Here is a 17,763-nt window from a genome sequence, read left to right as displayed (position 1 = left end):
ACAGTTCACAAACAACGTTGAGGTGTCTCAGTGTGTTTTTATCACTTAGAATAAACCTGAACATGAATTAACGAGGTTTTAATCCCCTTGATGGTCACATTTAAACTGCAAAGAGCCTCCTTTGCCAGCAGGGGGCGCACTGAACTCACCTCATGAAGCCACATTAACCTTTTTACATTATTCATTTTGTACCATGTGACTAATACTCCATTTGATCCATGGCTGATATAAAAGTATTGATCAGTGATCACCTGTAACTGATAAATGACACAGCTGCTTCTACTTTTTACAAATGTATCTTCTTCTTGAGTATTTGTTTTGGAGTATTTTCGTTGATGGTCATGGACGTGGAAGCGTTTGGTTTTATAAGTGAATTGATTTCATTAACGATTGCACAAATATATAATTCACTCAAAAAAGATTAAATCACGAACCAAATGAAAAAAGGAGGGAGTAGCCCGGTCTCTGATTGGCCGAACACGCATGTGATTAATCACATGACCACGTGAGGCACTGTGTGAATAGTTCATGCGTCACCTGGTATCACCGCCTGCAGGTTTTCTTTTTCTATCTTGATGACTCACTAAATATTTACATTTCCACCGGTTTTCCCTCCTGGACTTTGATCTCTTCTGATCAATGATGTGAGAAACGAAGTGGGGGGGTGGCGTGGGGGGGGAACGCAACTCTACACCGCCCTGCTGCTCATTCGGGCTCCACCCAACTGCTTCTTTCTCCAACAAGGAGGGGGTGTGTGTGTGTGTGTGTGTGTGTGTGTGTGTGTGTGTGTGTGTGTGTGTGTGTGGAAGGGGGCGGAGAGCTCTTTCTGACTGTGGCCCTCACCACATCCTCGCTGGGTGTGGCTCTGAAGCCTCTCCAGCGAACCAGGAACTGCAGCGAGTCGCTGGCTGTTCACAGAGAGGAGGTCACACCGGAGACATGGCCGACGCAGAAGGAGCCCCCGCCCCCCCCCAGCAGCAGGCTGCCTCAGGTGTGCAGAGCGAGGACAACTCTGCTTCAGGCCCCGGGAGCATGAAGAGCCCCGACAAGCCCCAAACAGCCGGGGGCCCCGAACACAACGGGCCAGGGGCCGTGATCGGGGGCGAAGAGGAGCAGGACCCCAAGGGGGCCGAGGAGACCCAAGTCCAGGATGACCCGATGGAGTCTGAGGACCCGGAGAAGCCCGAGGAGGAGCCTCAGGAGCCCCTGGGCCCCGACGACGTGGTGTGTGACTCGTGCATCGAGAGCCCCCGCAAGGCCCTCAAGTCCTGCCTCACCTGCCTGGTGTCCTACTGCGAGGCCCACCTGCGGCCCCACCTGGAGAAGCCCAAGTTCCAGAACCACCGGCTGGTGGAGCCGCTCAGGGACATCGAGAGGCGGACCTGCGAGAGCCACCGGTGGCCCCTGGAGCTCTTCTGCTGCGCTGACGAATGCTGCGTGTGTCAGGACTGTGTGACGGAGGAGCACCGGGGCCACAACACGGCCCCCGTGACCGAGGCCCGGCGCCGCATAGAGGCGAGTGCTGCTTTCGTCTTTTAAAAGTGCATCTTCAGACAGTAGGTGTCATATCTTCTGATCGGGTTGTTAACCAATGATGCAGCTGTGTACCTTCAGCATCACCCTCAACTGACTTTTAGCTGCTAAAAGTAACAATAATTAAGTATAAAACCTTCTCATTCCTTTTAATGGAGAGTTAATTAAATCATTTGGTGTAAATGATTAATGATTCTGCATAGTGATTATTATGATCTGTAGTTGCAGCAGGATCTGAACAACAAGTGAGGAACATTCTCAGATTACGCTGCTTCTTCTGTTTCTTATTGATTTTTCATGTGGGAAAAGTCCATTAGAGACAAATGCTTCAGACTGAGGAATTAAAAGGGTTTTTCAACATCCAAAGAACAAACTCTTACAGCACAGCTACTCCTTGAATCTTACCCACAATGCTTCTCTCCCGTGCCGTGGAGCAGATAGAAGTAGGCTCGTCTGGCCCACAGGCCTTCACAGATGTGACCTTCAGCACCAGAGCTCGAAATGAATCCCAGTTGTTCTCACTTCACAAAGCGGCTCTAAAACCCGCTCAGCCGCCATCATTTGGTTCCGCTGCTCGGGGCCCCTGGGGGTCGACTCCTCTGCTCCAGATTCCTGCAGAGAGGTGTAGCTTCTGGCCTCCACCTGTTGTTTGCAGCGTGTCCCTGATAAACCTCAAAGTGCTCCACCGGACGTTCCATCACGTCTCCTGGCGTCTGCTGCACATTCTACCAAAGCGGAGATCAGCTTCCAGCCTCCCATCACTTCCCTTTTAATGAGTTTCATTCCGCTCAGGACAGAAAACATGGAGGCAATACAGTGAAAAATGTCCCAGAACTGCACCCGGAAACAATGACTCACTCACTATTTAACCCTCGAACGTCTCCTCAAGGAATCCCACAAACAAACAGTTTGAAAACTTTACGTTTCTCAAATGGCGATGAAACGACGTGGTCCAAGTGTTAAACCCAGGTAAGGCGTTGTGATGGACGCAGCGTCTCTGGGGGAGGGTTAGGGTTCCATGGAGGCGTCAGCTGCTCCGTGATATGAGACAACTGACACCAGGCTGCTGTGGGCCGTCATGGGACATGTTAGCGTTGCCACAGCGCTACATCCCCCCCTCCGCCCCCCCGGGTGACCCATCCGCGCCGGTGGATGCTATGCAGGTTTAGCATTGAGCTTCAGCATGAAACTGTGCACCAGAGCAGAACCTGTCGGGGCACATTCAGATCTGATGATTATTCAAATCCGACACCACACCTACTGCTGTATAGGTATGAGTGCAGGTGGGTGCAGGTATGTAGGAGGTATGTAGACATCACGTTTCTAGACTAAGAAAACGTTTTAGTGGGAGGCAATTTAGTAAAGTAATTGTAGACTTTGTTGTAAATATCAAACGATCACCTGCAAGTGTTTTAAATATTACAATTTGTACGAGGGAATAAACAACAACATAAGTTTGTGAAAAGCAGGAAATCCTCTTTTCTCCATTTTCTCAAGCTGACATCCCTCACATCACAGGCTGCCTTTCAGCTGAAGGGTGTTTATACAATAATTAGTATTGGTCCGTACAAAACTTTTACAAGAATTAGGCCCATAAGACGAGAGGTCTGATCACTGTCTCAAGAGAAGGATTCTTCCCTTAGAAAAGAATTCTCCTGAAGTACAGGGAGCCGCCTCAACCTGCCCGAGGGATTCAAAACATGTCAGAGGGTACGATGAGGTGGTTGACCCCCCCTCCACACACACCTAATCACATGCTCTGTTGTCTCCTCGCCTCCACAGAAGGAGCTGAGGGAGAAGCAGGGCGAGATGGCGAGGACGGTGACGGCGGGAGAGACCGCCATCAGCAAACTTCAGCTCAACACGGTGTCCATCGAGGTAAACGGGCCGAGTGACGCGCCACGTCATCCTTTGTGTTTGGCTTTCTGGTTCGACTTGTTTACGCGCTGTGACACCCTTCACCCTTAGTCACCTTTGACCTTTAACAACCCCCCCCCCTCCCCCATTTGGCTCAGAGAAAGCTGTGGTGCACCAATAGAAATAAAGAGGAACAGGGAACTCTCTTCTTTGACTAGCGCTCAAGAATAGGCGATTATTGTTGGTTGCCACGGTGACCACACACGTCCACGGGGGCTCCTGGAGTTTCCCTAAACCTGAAATCCCATCGGTTTGTTGGGTCACATGTTTGTGGGTTGCTAGGCGCTCCAGCTGTGTGTCGTCCATGACGTGTCCCCCTCCGTCAGACAACAGCTGGCAGCAGCTGCTTGTGGGCCGGAGGGCAGTCGGTGGGGATGTGACGTCACCATGGTTACCCGACTGTGTCCTCTCTCGGAATGTGAAGAATGTAAAAAACGCTCAGTCCACCCGGTGTGGATCCGTCCCACAGCTCTCAGTGACGGAGGTGCGGGAGGGGATCGAGAGCCAGTTCGAGGCGCTGCAGGCGGTGGTGGAGCGGGCGAAGCGAGAGGTGACGGAGATCCTGGAGGGCGAGGAGAAGCAGGCGCTGAAGCAGGCCGAGGGCATCCGGGTCCACCTGGAGCAGAGGTGCTCGGAGCTGAAGAAGACCCAGGGGCAGATGGAGAAGCTCTCCAAGCACAAGAACGACGTGGACTTCCTACAGGTAAGACCACCGGACCAGAACCGGGACCAGGACTTCCAAGATCCTCACGTTGTCATCCCGCATCTCTTAATTATTGTGTAGAACAGTGAGAACAAAGTAAGACAGGGACCAAACTGTAAATGAACTGCATGAATAACTAATCATGTGTTATTACTCATGCTCATGTCTGTCCCACAGGAGTACTCGCAGTGGAAGAAGGAGTCCTCGGACATCTCCCTGCCGAGCGTCTCCATCGGCCTGACGGACCGCCTCAAGTCCTTCAGCCGCGTGATCAGGGACTCCACGGAGGAGCTGTGCGCCATGCTGGTGTCTTCTTACATAGAGAAGGTCAAGGAGACGTGCAAGAACGGTGAGGGAAAGCCCCCCTGCAGCTGGGACAGGACACCCGGGTGTGTGCCAGGACACGTGGTGGACACACTTTTACACAGTCAGCCTCTGCATGTCCAACCCAGTTTGCCCCCCCCCCCCCTTTACTTCCTGAAAGCCACAAATAATGTTTAAAGGATTTGAGAAACTGACAAAAAATGAGTTAATTTTGAACTGAGAGAACGAACAATAAAGTGACTCTGGATCAAACTAAAACAGGTCAGAAGCTACTGAGGAGGCACCTGAACCTGTTCACCTGTGGGTCACACCTCCTCATGACTCACCTCCTCATTCCGTGTTTCTGTTGCAGACAAAATGGGAATAAAGACGACTGTTCACGAGCTGGTTGCCAGGAAGCATCACATGACTTTACCCAACCCAGTGACACGCGCAGACTTCCTCAAATGTGAGTGGTTGCTTCTTCATATTTGAATAAGTATTTGTCATCATTGTATCCGACCCGATGGAAAGAGAACAAACAACTAAAGCAACGTGTTGCACGCACCCCCCCCCCCCCCCCCCCCCAGATGGCGCCAACGTGAGCTTCGACGCCGACAGCGCTCACAAGTTCCTGAGGCTGACGGAGGAAAACCGCAAGGTGACCAACACCACGCCGTGGCAGCACCCGTACCCCGACGTCCCCGAGCGCTTCGGGAGCTGGCGCCAGGTGCTGGCCGCCGAGAGCTTCTACCTGGGGCGCCACTACTTCGAGGTGGACATCAGCGGCGAGGGCACGCACGTGGGCGTGACCTACAAGAGCATCGACCGCAAGGGCGGCGAGAGCCGCAGCTGCATCACGGGCAACGACTTCTCCTGGTGCGTCCAGTGGAACGGGCGCGCCTTCTCCGCCTGGCACAGCGGCGTGGAGGCCCCGCTCGCCGCCGAGAAGTTCACGCGCGTCGGGGTCTACGTGGACTACGCCGGGGGCCGGCTGGCCTTCTACGGCGTGGACGAGGCCCTGACGCTCATCCACGAGTACCGGGCGGAGTTCCTGGAGCCGCTGTACCCGGCGTTCTGGCTGTCCAAGAAGGAGAACGTCGTGGCCCTGGTGGCGCCCGGCGAGCCGCTGCGCCTCAAGAGCCCCTCGCCTCCCACCTCGCCCAAAGCCATGGCTTCCAAACCCGCAGCGGAGCCGTGATTCAAAGTCCGGCCTCCCTGCATCAACCCCACGGTGCGCCCACTGGGGACTAAAGAGTTTCCTCCCGGTGATGCGGACACAATGGATGGTGTTCTCGTGTTTTCAGCTGTTTATTGTACATCTGATGTAAAGAATGTGATGAATTGTGAGTGTATAACGTGTGTACATTTGGGCCCAAGCCATATTTATAAACCTGCTTTGGGACTTCTGCTACTTTTCATCCCACTGTGAATTTCCGAGGAGTATTTTCTGAATGCGAATAAAAATGTGTATTTTCATTTGCAAAATAGTGTCTGTTTTGTTTTTAAGTCAAGCTTCACCACGGCATCAAATCAAGAGGCTCGACTGCATATCAGATGGGATCCTTTAGGTCTCTGTTTAGGCCACACACACATTGGGTGGATGAGCCTGAAGGCAATTTTTGGCTGTAAATGACAGTAAAATACCGTAATATTTACTAACTTACGTAATATAAACTGCAAACTAAAGATTGTTGACTATTTATGTGCAATGCCCCCAGTGACGTGAATAAATTCATGTGGTAACTTGGAATTTAACTTTCTTCATCTTTGGAAGAAAAATTAAAAACAGATCTTTTATTAAATGATTTATAGTTACAAAAACGTATCGATGTGATGCAAATATGTAAACACAATAGTTGTGAGAAGTGATATGTAATAAGCATACAACGCAAATACTCCAAATCAAAGTGTAAACGTCCGTCGTGACGTAACAACAGACGTGGCACGCTGTGGTCACATGACCCCCGTGGTCGATGACGCGGTTCCAGCTGAGCATGCAAGGAAGCGGAGAGCCTGCTTACGCCTCAACATGCTAACGGACGTAAGTGACACATTTTGAAGGCCTGTCTTTTATCCGCCAAGTAAATAGGTCAAACGGTAAAGCAGCTTCCTCGAAAAAGGCAAAAGACAACAAATAGGTCCACCGTCCCCTGAGGTGGACATCTCTCAAGCTGGCTAACGTTAATGCTGTCGGTAGCTAGCACGCTAGCATTAGTATTGTTTCCACAAAGCTAACGTTAACGTAGCTTCCCATTTCCAAAAAAAAAACAGTAGTAAAGAATTCTTCTGATGAACATCTGCGCACGTGTTTATTCTCGGCTTTCATTCAAACCGCCTCGCTTACAGCCAGCTATCGTTAGCAAGTAGCTTTAGTGTTTCACTGACAGCCAATGCTAGGCTAAGTTAGCTCGTTGTTCAATTATTAACTAACGTTACATCACTAATTAAGCGTATGGCACTCGTCTATTGATCGACAGTGACAACCCTGCTGAACAACACAACCTCACACTTATCTTATAATGTTAACGGTGTGTATAGCTGTATTAAAGTTATATTGAAGCAAGCATATTAGTACGTTAGCATTTAACAGTTGCACCCTGTGACGAAAGTTGTGTCGTTAGCACTAATATGACGCTCATGAACTCCTCAAATACTTGGCTACACTTGAATTTTACTGATGACAAAGTCTAACTGAAGTCTGTAATACAGATCAAACTATTTGTAGGGTGTAGTCTCTGAGGGTATCGCTGCTTCCTTATTGATCCCTCAGGATACCAACGATGAAGACGTGTCTCTGTTCGACGCAGAGGAGGATGCTGGGAAAAAGTCAAAGAAGAGCATCAAGTGAGTCGACTATTTGTTCTTCCAATGTGATCATCTGCTTCCTTTCTGAGTCATATATATAACATCATTTAGATTATTCACTCCAGTAAAAGTACTAGCTGTGAAAATACGCCGTGGTCCTGCTTTCATCAGCAGATCGTAATAATAATAATGATGATAATAACGATTGGTCAGCATGCAGTAATAATCATATGATACAAACTTCTCAACACCTCGTTAAACAGATTTTAAATGTGTTTCCAGGCATCCGCTGGCCTCCTTCTTCCACCTCTTCTTCAGAGTCAGTGCTGTCCTCGTGTATCTGCTGTGTGGGATTTTCAGTAGCAGTTTCATCGCCTGCATGGTCACAATCATCCTGCTGCTCTCCTGTGACTTCTGGACAGTAAAAGTGTGTTTCTTTTCTCTCTGCTAGACGAAAGGAATTCTTTTTACGACGCCGGCGTTACGCTAACATGGAATCTGTGTGTTTACAGAACATCACCGGGAGGTTGATGGTGGGTCTGAGGTGGTGGAACCAGGTGGACGACGATGGACGCAGCCACTGGGTGTTTGAGGCCAGGAAGGTAATTTGCCTGCTTTTCTCTCCCATGACTCCGACCTCTTGTACTGCGTGGAGTTCCAAAAAGGAGCTGTTCACTGTTCACAGGCCTTATAGTTTTTGCAGATGTCCTAACTGTCTGAATATCCGGTGGGGGGGTTTCAGGGTGCTGGGAAGCAACAAGCGTCAGATTCTGAGTCTCGAATCTTCTGGATCGGGCTGATTGTTTGTCCGGTCCTCTGGGTCGTCTTTGCCTTCAGCACTCTGTTTTCCCTCAAGATCAAGTGGGTGGTAAGTCCTCAACTTTAAAGAGTCAAACTGGGGTTATGCTGCTAAAAGAGCAGAAAGAAGTAGGTTATGTATTTAAGTTCTCTTTTCCTCTTTCTTATGTAGAACCTATATTGTAAAACTACACACAGATCAGTTCTGTTGCTGTGGGGGTTATTAAAACCTACAGAGAAGTGGGATGTAGAAAAGAACCCTGGATATGGTTATTGGCGGTTTTGGTCTTTTTCGTGATATTTATTGATTGTAATTGAACTATCTGACTGACTGACTGGTGTTCTGCTCAGCCGGTGGTCATCATGGGCGTCGTGCTGCAAGGAGCCAACCTCTACGGCTACGTGCGCTGTAAAGTGGGAGGCAAGACCAGCTTGAAGAACATGGCCACCAATTATTTTGGACGACAGTTCCTGAAGCAGGTGACTCTCGTTCCGAGTGAAACGCGCCCAGTAGTCAGGTGATTTGTTGTCTCACGGATCTCAACGTGTTGTGTTCTTCGTCCACAGGCGATGTCTAAAGAAGAGGAATCGTAGAGGGCAACTCCGCGATTTTAACACGTTTCGCATTATTCTTAATGCTATTATATATTATTTTAGTGAGTTAATATATATAGAGAAATCCTTTTTCCACAATAACATAAACTTATCTGTTGTTGTTATTTTTGGGTTGTTTTTCCTGTGTGACTCAGTGGAGAGCCTTTGTTTTCCAAAGAGACGTCCAGGAGCTGTTTCCAATAACTGCAGCGCAGCAATAAAACCCTCAGAAGTCGACTGATACTTTAGCGTAAATGCACGAGTGAAAAAGAGTGTAATGGCTTAAAAAGTTATGCTGACTGTAGTAGGACGTGTTGTGTAGCCCCACTGCTCCCCAAAGTATCTCACTAAGTTTCTCTGCTTCTTTACTTTAATTATTACTAAAGGAAAAAAATGTTTCTTGAAGGTGTGTGTGCAAACATTTTTGTTTGTATTAAAGAACAGGTTGTAGTTTGTGTAAAATGTTCCATGAGCTTGTAAATATGTACGTAAAAGAATCTGTGGCACATCTTGTTTTTGTGCAAATACATTTGTAACATTTTTGCTGAACAGTGTGGTAGTTTTTATTTAAATCGTTCTTATCATTATTGTTTTTATGTTATTCTCTGTACAACTTGAGAGAGCAAAGTACGAGCAAAAGCTGATGAGTTTTCTTCCTTAGCAAACTCGGAGAATTGCTTTTAGTTATTGCTTTTTGTTAATGTCCTGACTTGTTCTCTTAACAGTAGAACATTATTTAAAAAACCTACACAATTAATTATGTGAGCAAAACAAGAAAAGGAATATTTTTACAAAGATAACTTTACAAACCTGCTGGATGGACATGAACACTTTTAATAAACTTTCAATGTGAATCCAAATGTCATAACATTGAGCTGATTGTAATATTGTACAACAGTATTTAGTAAAGGACTATAGCGCCCCCCAACGGTTCCTTTATGTCATTACTGTAGTGTGCTCGCAAAAGGTTGTAAAAACAAACACGCAATTTAAAACGCATTGTACGGATTAGTTTAGAAATCGCTGGTTTTAAAAACTTAATTTTACTTTTACTGCAAACATGGAGTCAATTTTGTTCCAAAACAGTCCAAACATCAGCAGACCGGAAGAGAAACCACAAACACCGGAACTTCTCCCTTTCAAATTAAATACCCAAATAGTTTTGCGTATCAAAAACTCGATTCAATCGGCAAATTATATCCAAAGTAACGTGGTTGCAACATGGCGATGATTAAAAATGACTGCGGGGGGAAAGAACGATCAACTTTATCATCCTGATTTCCATTCAGTTAAATTACGGAACGCAAATTCGTAAGCCGTACTTTGAAATCCTAACCGGAAACCATTCGTCCTGCCATTAGGCTTTGCTTCGTTGCATTTAAGCTAGCTCTCCACAATAGTAGCGGGGGGGTCTTCGTTGTTGACACTTTGACGCCCTAAACCGTCGGTGCTGATCCCGTCGACGGGATGATTCCCACCGAGGATGCGTCCGCCAGGAAGCGGGAGATCGAGGAGAAGCTGAAGCAGGTCAGTCCTCGCTGGAGAGGAAGGAAGCTTCACGAAGCTTCACGAAGCTTCACGAACGAGCCGCCAGGGCTTCACGACTCAAATAATATAACCAATAAAACATTAAAATGTCTCTCCCCGCGTTACAGGAACAAGAGACGCTGTCATTCATCCGGGAAAACCTGGAGAAGAGTGATCAGCAGACCAAGGGCATGGTGACGTCATGCACACGTTGAAATATTCCTTAGTCTCTGATCTAGTGCATATATTACACACACACACACGCACACACACACACACACACACACACACACACACACACACACCTTTATCTCTCCTCCAGTTTTGCGACCACTGAGAAATCATTCACCCTTTCACCTGCATCAATTCACTGATGACAGGCTGCCATGCAAAGGGCCGCCTGTCATCACAACTACTAAAATACTAACACTACCTACATCCAGGTGTATATGTATATGTATATACACACACACATATCGTATATATGATGGTGATCATACAGGGACCTGGAGACCTGGTGAGATGTGGTTTGGTTGAAGAAAAGATGTAAAACCTCATCAATCATTAATTTCTATCAGTCCTGCAATTAAAACCCCAAAGTAACACAATCCTACGATGATTAGGTATGAGACGACCTTCTGAGCGCCCTCGGGGGGCTTGTTGTTGGACCCCCACAGGTCTCCATCCTGTCGTCGTTCGAGAGTCGCCTGATGCAGCTGGAGAACTCCATCATCCCGGTCCACAAGCAGACGGAGAACCTTCAGCGTCTGCAGGAGAATGTGGACAAGACCCTGTCGTGCATGGACCATGTCATCAGCTACTACCACGTGGCCAAGGACACGGACCGGATCATCAGGGAGGGGTGAGAGGTCGCCGGGGTGAAGGACTTTGGTCACGTGGAGAAAAACGTCGTGATTTACCGCTTGTTCTGTGTCAGGCCGACGGGCCGGCTGGACGAGTATCTCGCCTGCATCGCAAAGATTCAGAAAGCGGTGGAATACTTCCAGGACAACAACCCCGACAGCCCCGAGCTCAACACCGTGGTAACGTCTAGTCGTCTATGTCCTCTCACTTGTCTTATTGCTGGGAGGGACATGATGGATGGTGTTTTAAACCAGCCTTCGTTTAGCGGTGCTGCTAGGTGGAGCTAGGCTAACTGTTTCCTTTGGCTTCCTTTCTTTAAGCTAAGCTAACAAGCTGCTAGCTCCATCTGCAGCAGACATACTCGGTATCAAGAACTATTGATTCATCTGTCGTCTCTTCCCTGCAGAAAGCGCGCTTTGAGAAGGGCAAAGAGCTTCTGGAGGCGGAGTTCCGCAGCCTTCTGACCCGCTACAGTAAACCCGTCCCCCCCATTCTCATCCTGGACGCCATCAGCGTGGACGAGGAGCTGGAGGTGCAGGATGACGTGGTGCTGGAGCACCTCCCAGAGGCCGTGCTGCAGGACATCATCTGCATCGCCGGCTGGCTGGTGGAGTACGGACGCAACCAGGGTGCGCCCTAACTCCTTCCCTCCTTCGTCTCCTTCTCCGACGCGAGGATGTTGATTACAGTTTATTATTCATTATTATTAGAACGGAGTTTCAAAGAGCTCCGTGCTCTCTTCTCTTCCTGCAGACTTCATGAACGTCTACTTCCAGATCCGCTCCAACCAGCTGGATCGCTCCATCAAAGGCCTGAAGGACCACTTCCGCAAGACCAGCGCCTCCTCCGGCGTCCTCTACTCGCCCGCCGTCCAGACCAAGCGCAAGGACACGCCCACCAAGAAGGCTCCCAAGAGACCAGGTGAGCCGCCCGCCGCCCGTCTCCCGGGACGGACCCTCGCCCACCGGCCCCACCCTGCGTGTCTTCAGCACAGCAGCGCACCTGTCCTCTCAGAGAGCGGGACCGCAGCGCCACCCTGTGACCTGCACTAACCCTTCCTCCTTTCCTCTCTCATAACCCCCATCTTGTGACGCCAGTCTACATCCCAGGTAAATCTCCTGCGTGGTCCCGATGGCGGCGTGACGCCTCTGTTGCCGTTGGTTACGCTTTTAGCACGGCGAGCGGCGTGGGGACGACGGGATGGGTTTCAATAAGCCAATAACACGCTTAATAAAGCGTGTTATTACAGTTTCTTACTCTTACACTAAGCAGGGGGGGGCAGTGAAGTATTTAGCCTGGTGACCTGGTGCGTGACCTCTGCCGGTCTCTTGGAGGTTCCACCTCTGACCCGGCAGCACACTTACAGAGTGAGAAGCAGGAGCCTTTGGTGATGAAGTGCTGAAGTGTGTCTTCATGTCACTGACTGCTTTAAGTGACCCTCGTGCTACTAAGCAACCAACTGAGGCCCACCAGGATGTCACCATAACACACTCAGTGGATCATTTAGACCCAGCTCTGAGGATAATACCACAAAAAGATGGGTTTTATTGCTTTAGTTTCAATACTTTCAACATTCTTTGAAGAGACGCCACTTTTATTTCATTGTCATTAACAACCAGCTGTTGTTCACAATGTTAAATGTCATCACTTCTATTGTCTATCACTTGTAATGTGATGATGTCAATAGAGTGTGTGTGTGTGTGTGTGTGTGTGTGGGGGGAGGGGGGGGGGTCAATGTGAACGTTGATAGTGTTACTTGTGAAGTCTTCTTCTGACCTAACCTGTGTGCTCTGCTCCTACATGACCCGGGTCACGAGGGTTCTCCTGACGTAGCTCTAGTTGCTCCTCCCGGTGTGTAGCTGTGGTGAAAGCCCCCCCCCCCCCCTGCTGGCTCGGTGGTGGCGGTGGTGTCTCCATGTTTTCTCACTTCCTAGCTCTCCCTTTCTTCTTTCTCACTCGTCCTCTTGGCCACCTGGACCTCCTCCTCCTCCTCCTCCTCCTCCTCTTCTGGACTCTGTCTCTGTTTCTGGGACCAGGGACCATTCGCAAGGCTCAGAACCTTCTGAAACAGTACTCACAGCATGGGCTGGATGGGAAAAAGGGGGGCTCTAACCTCACTCCTTTGGAAGGTAACGCACCTCCTCTCGCTCCTCCTCCTCCTCCTCCTCACCACCTCACAGCAGCTTGGAGACGCTCCTCATGCGATAAACGAAGCCACATAAAAGCATCACAGCAGCATATTTATCTGATCTTTAGATTCTAACGGACCTATTGCAGCGATTCCCCTTTTCATATAGACACAAAAAAGAATTCCTTCAACTTATTGTCAGGGAAAATTCTATTGAGGTAAAAAAATACAAAATTTATCAATACCTTTTAATATTGTGTATTGATTTATTGATTTAAGTACAATGTAGTGACTTTCCTCCCATTAGAGACGATGAGGATCTTTTTGTTTTGTGATTATTTAAAGCGTTAGAAGTGGGGTTCTAGTGAGGCACTGACCCCCCCTCCCCCCCCGACCTGTTTGTGTTAATGTGGGACTGATGTTTCTAACGTTTAGTCCAGATTCCACAAAGTCAATGAAATAACAAAGAAATGAAGGGAACGAGGGGAGAATCTTGTGATGAACATCATTATGTGTCACAGAACGTCTTCAGTAGAACCCGAGTGTGAGAAGAACCTCGAAGAGGGACAAGAAGCTTCGGAGCAGAATCCAAAGCTGCTGCGACGTTTTTCCACAATGCTCCTCTAACGTAGACACACACACACACACACACACACACACACACACACATACACACACACACACTCACACACACACACACATACACACACACACACACACACACACACACACACACACGCTCCTCCCCCCGTCTCGGCTTCAGTGGGTGTCCCCTGCTGGGTGCTTGGTGGTGGTCAGTGCAGATGTTCAGGTGCCCCCCCCCCCCCTCCTCCTTCCTCCTCCTAATGACCTAGTCAGGACCCCTGGTGGTCTGACTCGGTCCATGTCCCCCCCCCCCTCCCCCCCCTCCACCATCCCAGGTCACGATCACGACCCGCGGGTCAAACATCCCTCTGACGTTCTGAGCGAGAAGCACGGGGCCGCCTCAGGTGAGTGACGGGGGCCACGAGGGCAGAGAGGAGGAACATTCCCATCAGAGCAGACCTTTAGCACATGAATACCATGACATCCGACCCCCCCCCCTCCCACTCTGAATACTGGACGAGTCGTCTGACCCCCCCTGCGGTCCCCTCAGGGAAGGACGACGTGCTGGACGTGGAGATCGACTCCTACATCCACTCGATCAGCGCCTTCGTGAAGCTGGCCCAGAGCGAGTACGCCCTGCTGGCCGAGATCATCCCCGAGCACCACCAGAAGAAGACCTTCGACTCGCTCATTCAGGTCAGAGGCCCCCGGCTCGCTGAAGGTCAAAGGTCGAGGCTTGCTGACCGTCACCTGTAGATATCGGCTGATCCTGATGCTTAATACTCTGCTGCTAAATGTGACGGGAAGCGTTGGATCACTCATGGTTGGATCATATTTAGACTGAGAAGGACGTAGAGACCTGTCAATCACAGTAAGCCCCGAACATGTGGCGTGATCTGCTTCCTGTCTGTCCACAGGAGGCTCTGGACAACCTGATGCTGGAGGGGGACAACATCGTGTCTGCAGCTCGCAGAGCCATAATGCGCCACGACTACTCTGCCGTGCTCACCATCTTCCCCATCCTGCGGCACCTGAAGATGAACAAGGCCGAGTTTGACTCCACGCTGCAGGTCCGATGGTCTTCAGGAGGACGACCATCAGCACCTTCTTGGACTCGGCTGGGATGAACTGTGTGTTTTGTTGTTTCAGGGCACGGCGGCGAGCACCAAGAACAAGCTGCCCACCCTCATCACCTCCATGGAAACCATCGGAGCCAAAGCTCTGGAGGAGTTTGCAGACAGCATCAAGGTGGAGACACTCGACCCCCCCACTCCTCCCCCCCCTCCCCCCCCACCCATTCATTCATTGCCTCAGCAGGCAGGTGCTGAAGTCGCTCTCTGTCTCCGTCCACAGAACGATCCGGACAAAGAGTACAACATGCCCAAGGACGGAACGGTCCACGAGCTGACCAGCAACGTGAGTCACCCGCCGTCTCCATGGAAACGGCGCTCTGTGTGATGCGTAAGCTACAGCGGTGCTCATCTCTCACCCCTCAAACCCCCCCAGGCCATTCTGTTCCTGCAACAGCTGCTGGACTTCCACGAGACGGCCGGAGCCATGCTGGCCTCACAGGGTACGTCCCCGTGACCTTTGACCTTTGCTAGCTGGTTACTTGTGTCCTTTCAGTTCACTTGACTGGCAGCAAATGAATAACCTTAATAACGCATTGATCTGCCCCCCCCAGGGCTTCAGTTAAAATATGGATCCGGTTTACAAAAAGCTGTAAGCTGTAAATAAATTCATCTTAAAATTTGTAAAATAACAAAACAACAACAAATCGATTTATTAACCATTACTCAGAGATAAAGAAAATGATCTTATATTAAATATTATATTTGAGTTGTATGCTTTGCTCGTTCTGCACCTCCCTTTCTCCTTCTGGCCTCCTTTCTCCTCACATTCAGCTCCCAGAGAGGTTTGGATTCCTTGTGAATGTCTCCTTGTTTCCTTTCCTTCCCTCTCGTCTCCTCGCCGATGACTCGTTGCTTACTCTGCACTAACAAAATCTCTTCTAACCTTTTATCACTTTTTGTTTTGCACTTGTGCCTCTTTCCTTCTCTCTTGTGCCTCGCCGGGGCCCTTTTAGTTCTGGGGGACACTTACAATATCCCCTTAGACCCCCGAGGTAAGACCCGGGCCCCCCGCTGAGGGTCTCACGCGCTTCCTGTGATGAGCACGTTGATCCCACGAGGAAGCGCTCTGTCTTTTTTAACACGCCGCGTTTTCCCCCGCAGAGACGAGTTCATCCGCCAGCAGCTACACCTCCGAGTTCAACAAGCGCCTCCTCAGCACCTACATCTGTGAGTGGAGGAGAGACTCCCCCCCCCCAGCCGAAGCGCTCTGCTGTCTGTAACGCTCCTGTGCTCCTCTCAGGCAAAGTGCTGGGGAACCTGCAGCTGAACCTGCTCAGCAAATCCAAGGTGTACGAGGACTCGGCCCTCAGCGCCATCTTCCTCCACAACAACTACAACTACACCCTGAAGTCGCTGGAGAAGTACGCGCTTCTCCTCCTTTCTATTAGCTGGTGTGGAGACCAAGATGAGGTCATGATGATGTCATAACAACATGGCGCTCTAACCCGTGGCGGTGCTCAGGTCCGAGCTGATCCAGCTGGTGACGGTGACCCAGAAGAAGGCGGAGAGCTCGTACCGGGAGCTGATCGAGCAGCAGATCCAGATGTACCAGAACAGGTGAGTCCACGCCCCCCCCCCCAAGGCCACGCCCCCCCCCAAGGCCACCTCCGGGTGGGTTCGCTGCGCGTCCCGCTGACCCCGTGTGTTTGACCCCGTCACAGCTGGCTGAAGGTCACCGAGCACCTGACCAACAGGAACATGCCCGTCTTCCAACCCGGCGCCAAGGTCAGGACTTCATCCTGGGGGGGTGGGGGGGGGGGTTTATCATCTGTAAGTTTAATAACAAAAGTCTCTCCGTCCTCCAGCTGAAGGACAAAGAGCGGCAGGTGATAAAAGACAAGTTCAAGGTGAGGGCTGGATGTTTTTATGAGGATGTGTCTCTGGGGGGGGGGGGCGGGGGGGTGAGAGGACAAACTGCTGAGCCGTGTGTCCTCAGGGCTTCAACGAGGGGCTGGAGGAGCTGTGTAAGATCCAGAAGGGCTGGGCCATCCCCGACAAGGAGCAGCGCGACTTCATCCGCCAGGCCCAGAGGAGGGTGGTGTCCGAGGCCTACAGGGCCTTTCTGCACAGGTGAGAAGGGAGGGGGGCGACGCCTCCTTCTTCAGACATGCTTTATTACTTTACCTTTATTTGGTCGATACAGTGTGTGTAGCTATATGAAACTTCATGATCTCATAACCTTCCTTCCCACGTCTCCTAGATGCGCCAACATCTCCTTCACCAAGAACCCTGAGAAGTACCACAAGTATCGGCCCGAGGAGGTGGAGGAGATGATCGAGAAGCTGTTTGACACGTCGGCCTGAGGAGGTGGAGGAGATGATGATGATGACCACCTTCCTCTTCACACTACTCTGTGATGAATGTTTTGTACAAAGATATGAACTGTATTTATGTAATTCTGCTGCTCTGATTCTCCAGCATTCAGAAAATAATAAAGGACTTTGAATCGGTTTTGTTTTAATGATTTAAAATGATAAACACCGAAAAGAGACAGAACACATTTACGTTTAATGATCTTTTCTCCACCAAAACATCTGTGAGCAGAACGGTGCGCGATCGCTACGGCAACCCGACCTCAACACGCCCAGGTAGTGTTTCCATGGTGATAAGGACGTCCCTTTGCTGCTCAAGGCGTCACAGAACAGGACGTTGAGATCGTGTATCAGATGCAGCAGAGAATGAAATTTAAGTCATTTGAGTCCAGTGTGTCAAACGGTGGAAGACGTTGTTCCTCCTGTTCAGCAGCAGATGGCAGCAGAGGCCCAATGAAGCAGAACTACACCCCCCAGTGGGAGCTCCACCCGCCTCTGGTGTCAGCATCCACCCATCACGTAGACTCCAGCACCCACCAGGTAACATTTGTTATTAAA

The 17,763-nt window shown here is 49.9% G+C and overlaps 3 protein-coding genes across 15 annotated transcripts; all 3 read left to right on the top strand.

Moving 5' to 3' along the window:
• Positions 1 to 808: 808 nt before the first annotated feature.
• trim16 (tripartite motif containing 16) lies at positions 809 to 5,951 on the top strand. Its single transcript, XM_037464602.2, has 6 exons — positions 809 to 1,515; positions 3,316 to 3,411; positions 3,920 to 4,153; positions 4,331 to 4,502; positions 4,830 to 4,925; positions 5,047 to 5,951. Exons 1-6 carry the CDS (start codon positions 940 to 942, stop codon positions 5,655 to 5,657), a joined length of 1,785 nt encoding a protein of 594 aa, XP_037320499.2. The 5' UTR covers positions 809 to 939; the 3' UTR covers positions 5,658 to 5,951.
• Positions 5,952 to 6,380: 429 nt separating this feature from the next.
• Positions 6,381 to 9,205, top strand: tvp23b (trans-golgi network vesicle protein 23 homolog B (S. cerevisiae)). The gene is made up of 7 exons (XM_037464569.2): positions 6,381 to 6,500; positions 7,230 to 7,303; positions 7,547 to 7,691; positions 7,777 to 7,866; positions 8,007 to 8,132; positions 8,414 to 8,542; positions 8,630 to 9,205. The coding sequence occupies exons 1-7, from the start codon at positions 6,417 to 6,419 to the stop codon at positions 8,654 to 8,656; spliced, it is 675 nt and encodes a 224-aa protein (XP_037320466.1). The 5' UTR covers positions 6,381 to 6,416; the 3' UTR covers positions 8,657 to 9,205.
• A 785-nt stretch (positions 9,206 to 9,990) lies between these two features.
• Positions 9,991 to 17,343, top strand: exoc7 (exocyst complex component 7). 13 transcript variants are annotated; one of them, XM_037464044.2, is made up of 22 exons: positions 9,991 to 10,183; positions 10,312 to 10,377; positions 10,861 to 11,045; positions 11,121 to 11,226; positions 11,454 to 11,676; positions 11,801 to 11,968; positions 12,145 to 12,156; positions 13,084 to 13,176; positions 14,096 to 14,164; positions 14,311 to 14,456; positions 14,678 to 14,830; positions 14,910 to 15,008; positions 15,114 to 15,176; positions 15,267 to 15,333; positions 15,847 to 15,885; positions 15,995 to 16,060; positions 16,134 to 16,254; positions 16,355 to 16,450; positions 16,555 to 16,618; positions 16,699 to 16,740; positions 16,830 to 16,963; positions 17,094 to 17,343. In XM_037464044.2, the coding sequence occupies exons 1-22, from the start codon at positions 10,124 to 10,126 to the stop codon at positions 17,194 to 17,196; spliced, it is 2,175 nt and encodes a 724-aa protein (XP_037319941.1). In that variant the 5' UTR covers positions 9,991 to 10,123; the 3' UTR covers positions 17,197 to 17,343. The 13 variants fall into 13 exon arrangements, with proteins under 13 accessions (XP_037319941.1, XP_037319943.1, XP_037319947.1 ...); XM_037464046.2 differs by lacking the exon at positions 12,145 to 12,156; XM_037464050.2 differs by lacking the exon at positions 14,096 to 14,164.
• Positions 17,344 to 17,763: the final 420 nt, after the last annotated feature.

The sequence above is a fragment of the Pungitius pungitius genome, chromosome 21, assembly GCF_949316345.1.
Source record: "Pungitius pungitius chromosome 21, fPunPun2.1, whole genome shotgun sequence".
Taxonomy (NCBI): domain Eukaryota; kingdom Metazoa; phylum Chordata; class Actinopteri; order Perciformes; family Gasterosteidae; genus Pungitius; species Pungitius pungitius.
Note: the sequence above shows the minus strand (reverse complement) of the source record. Positions and strands in the feature narration are given on the sequence as shown.

Bases quoted from the DNA above. Each gene is read 5' to 3' on its own strand.
- trim16 (XM_037464602.2), top strand. From the start codon at position 940: ATGGCCGACGCAGAAGGAGCCCCCGCCCCCCCCCAGCAGCAGGCTGCC. The intron at 4,154-4,330 runs GTAAGACCACCG...TCTGTCCCACAG, and splicing joins ACGACGTGGACTTCCTACAG to GAGTACTCGCAGTGGAAGAA. The intron at 4,926-5,046 runs GTGAGTGGTTGC...CCCCCCCCCCAG, and splicing joins ACGCGCAGACTTCCTCAAAT to ATGGCGCCAACGTGAGCTTC.
- tvp23b (XM_037464569.2), top strand. From the start codon at position 6,417: ATGACCCCCGTGGTCGATGACGCGGTTCCAGCTGAGCATGCAAGGAAG. The intron at 6,501-7,229 runs GTAAGTGACACA...TTGATCCCTCAG, and splicing joins GCCTCAACATGCTAACGGAC to GATACCAACGATGAAGACGT. The intron at 7,304-7,546 runs GTGAGTCGACTA...ATGTGTTTCCAG, and splicing joins AAGTCAAAGAAGAGCATCAA to GCATCCGCTGGCCTCCTTCT.
- exoc7 (XM_037464058.2), top strand. From the start codon at position 10,124: ATGATTCCCACCGAGGATGCGTCCGCCAGGAAGCGGGAGATCGAGGAG. The intron at 11,046-11,120 runs GTGAGAGGTCGC...GTTCTGTGTCAG, and splicing joins GACCGGATCATCAGGGAGGG to GCCGACGGGCCGGCTGGACG. The intron at 15,334-15,994 runs GTACGTCCCCGT...TTTCCCCCGCAG, and splicing joins AGCCATGCTGGCCTCACAGG to AGACGAGTTCATCCGCCAGC.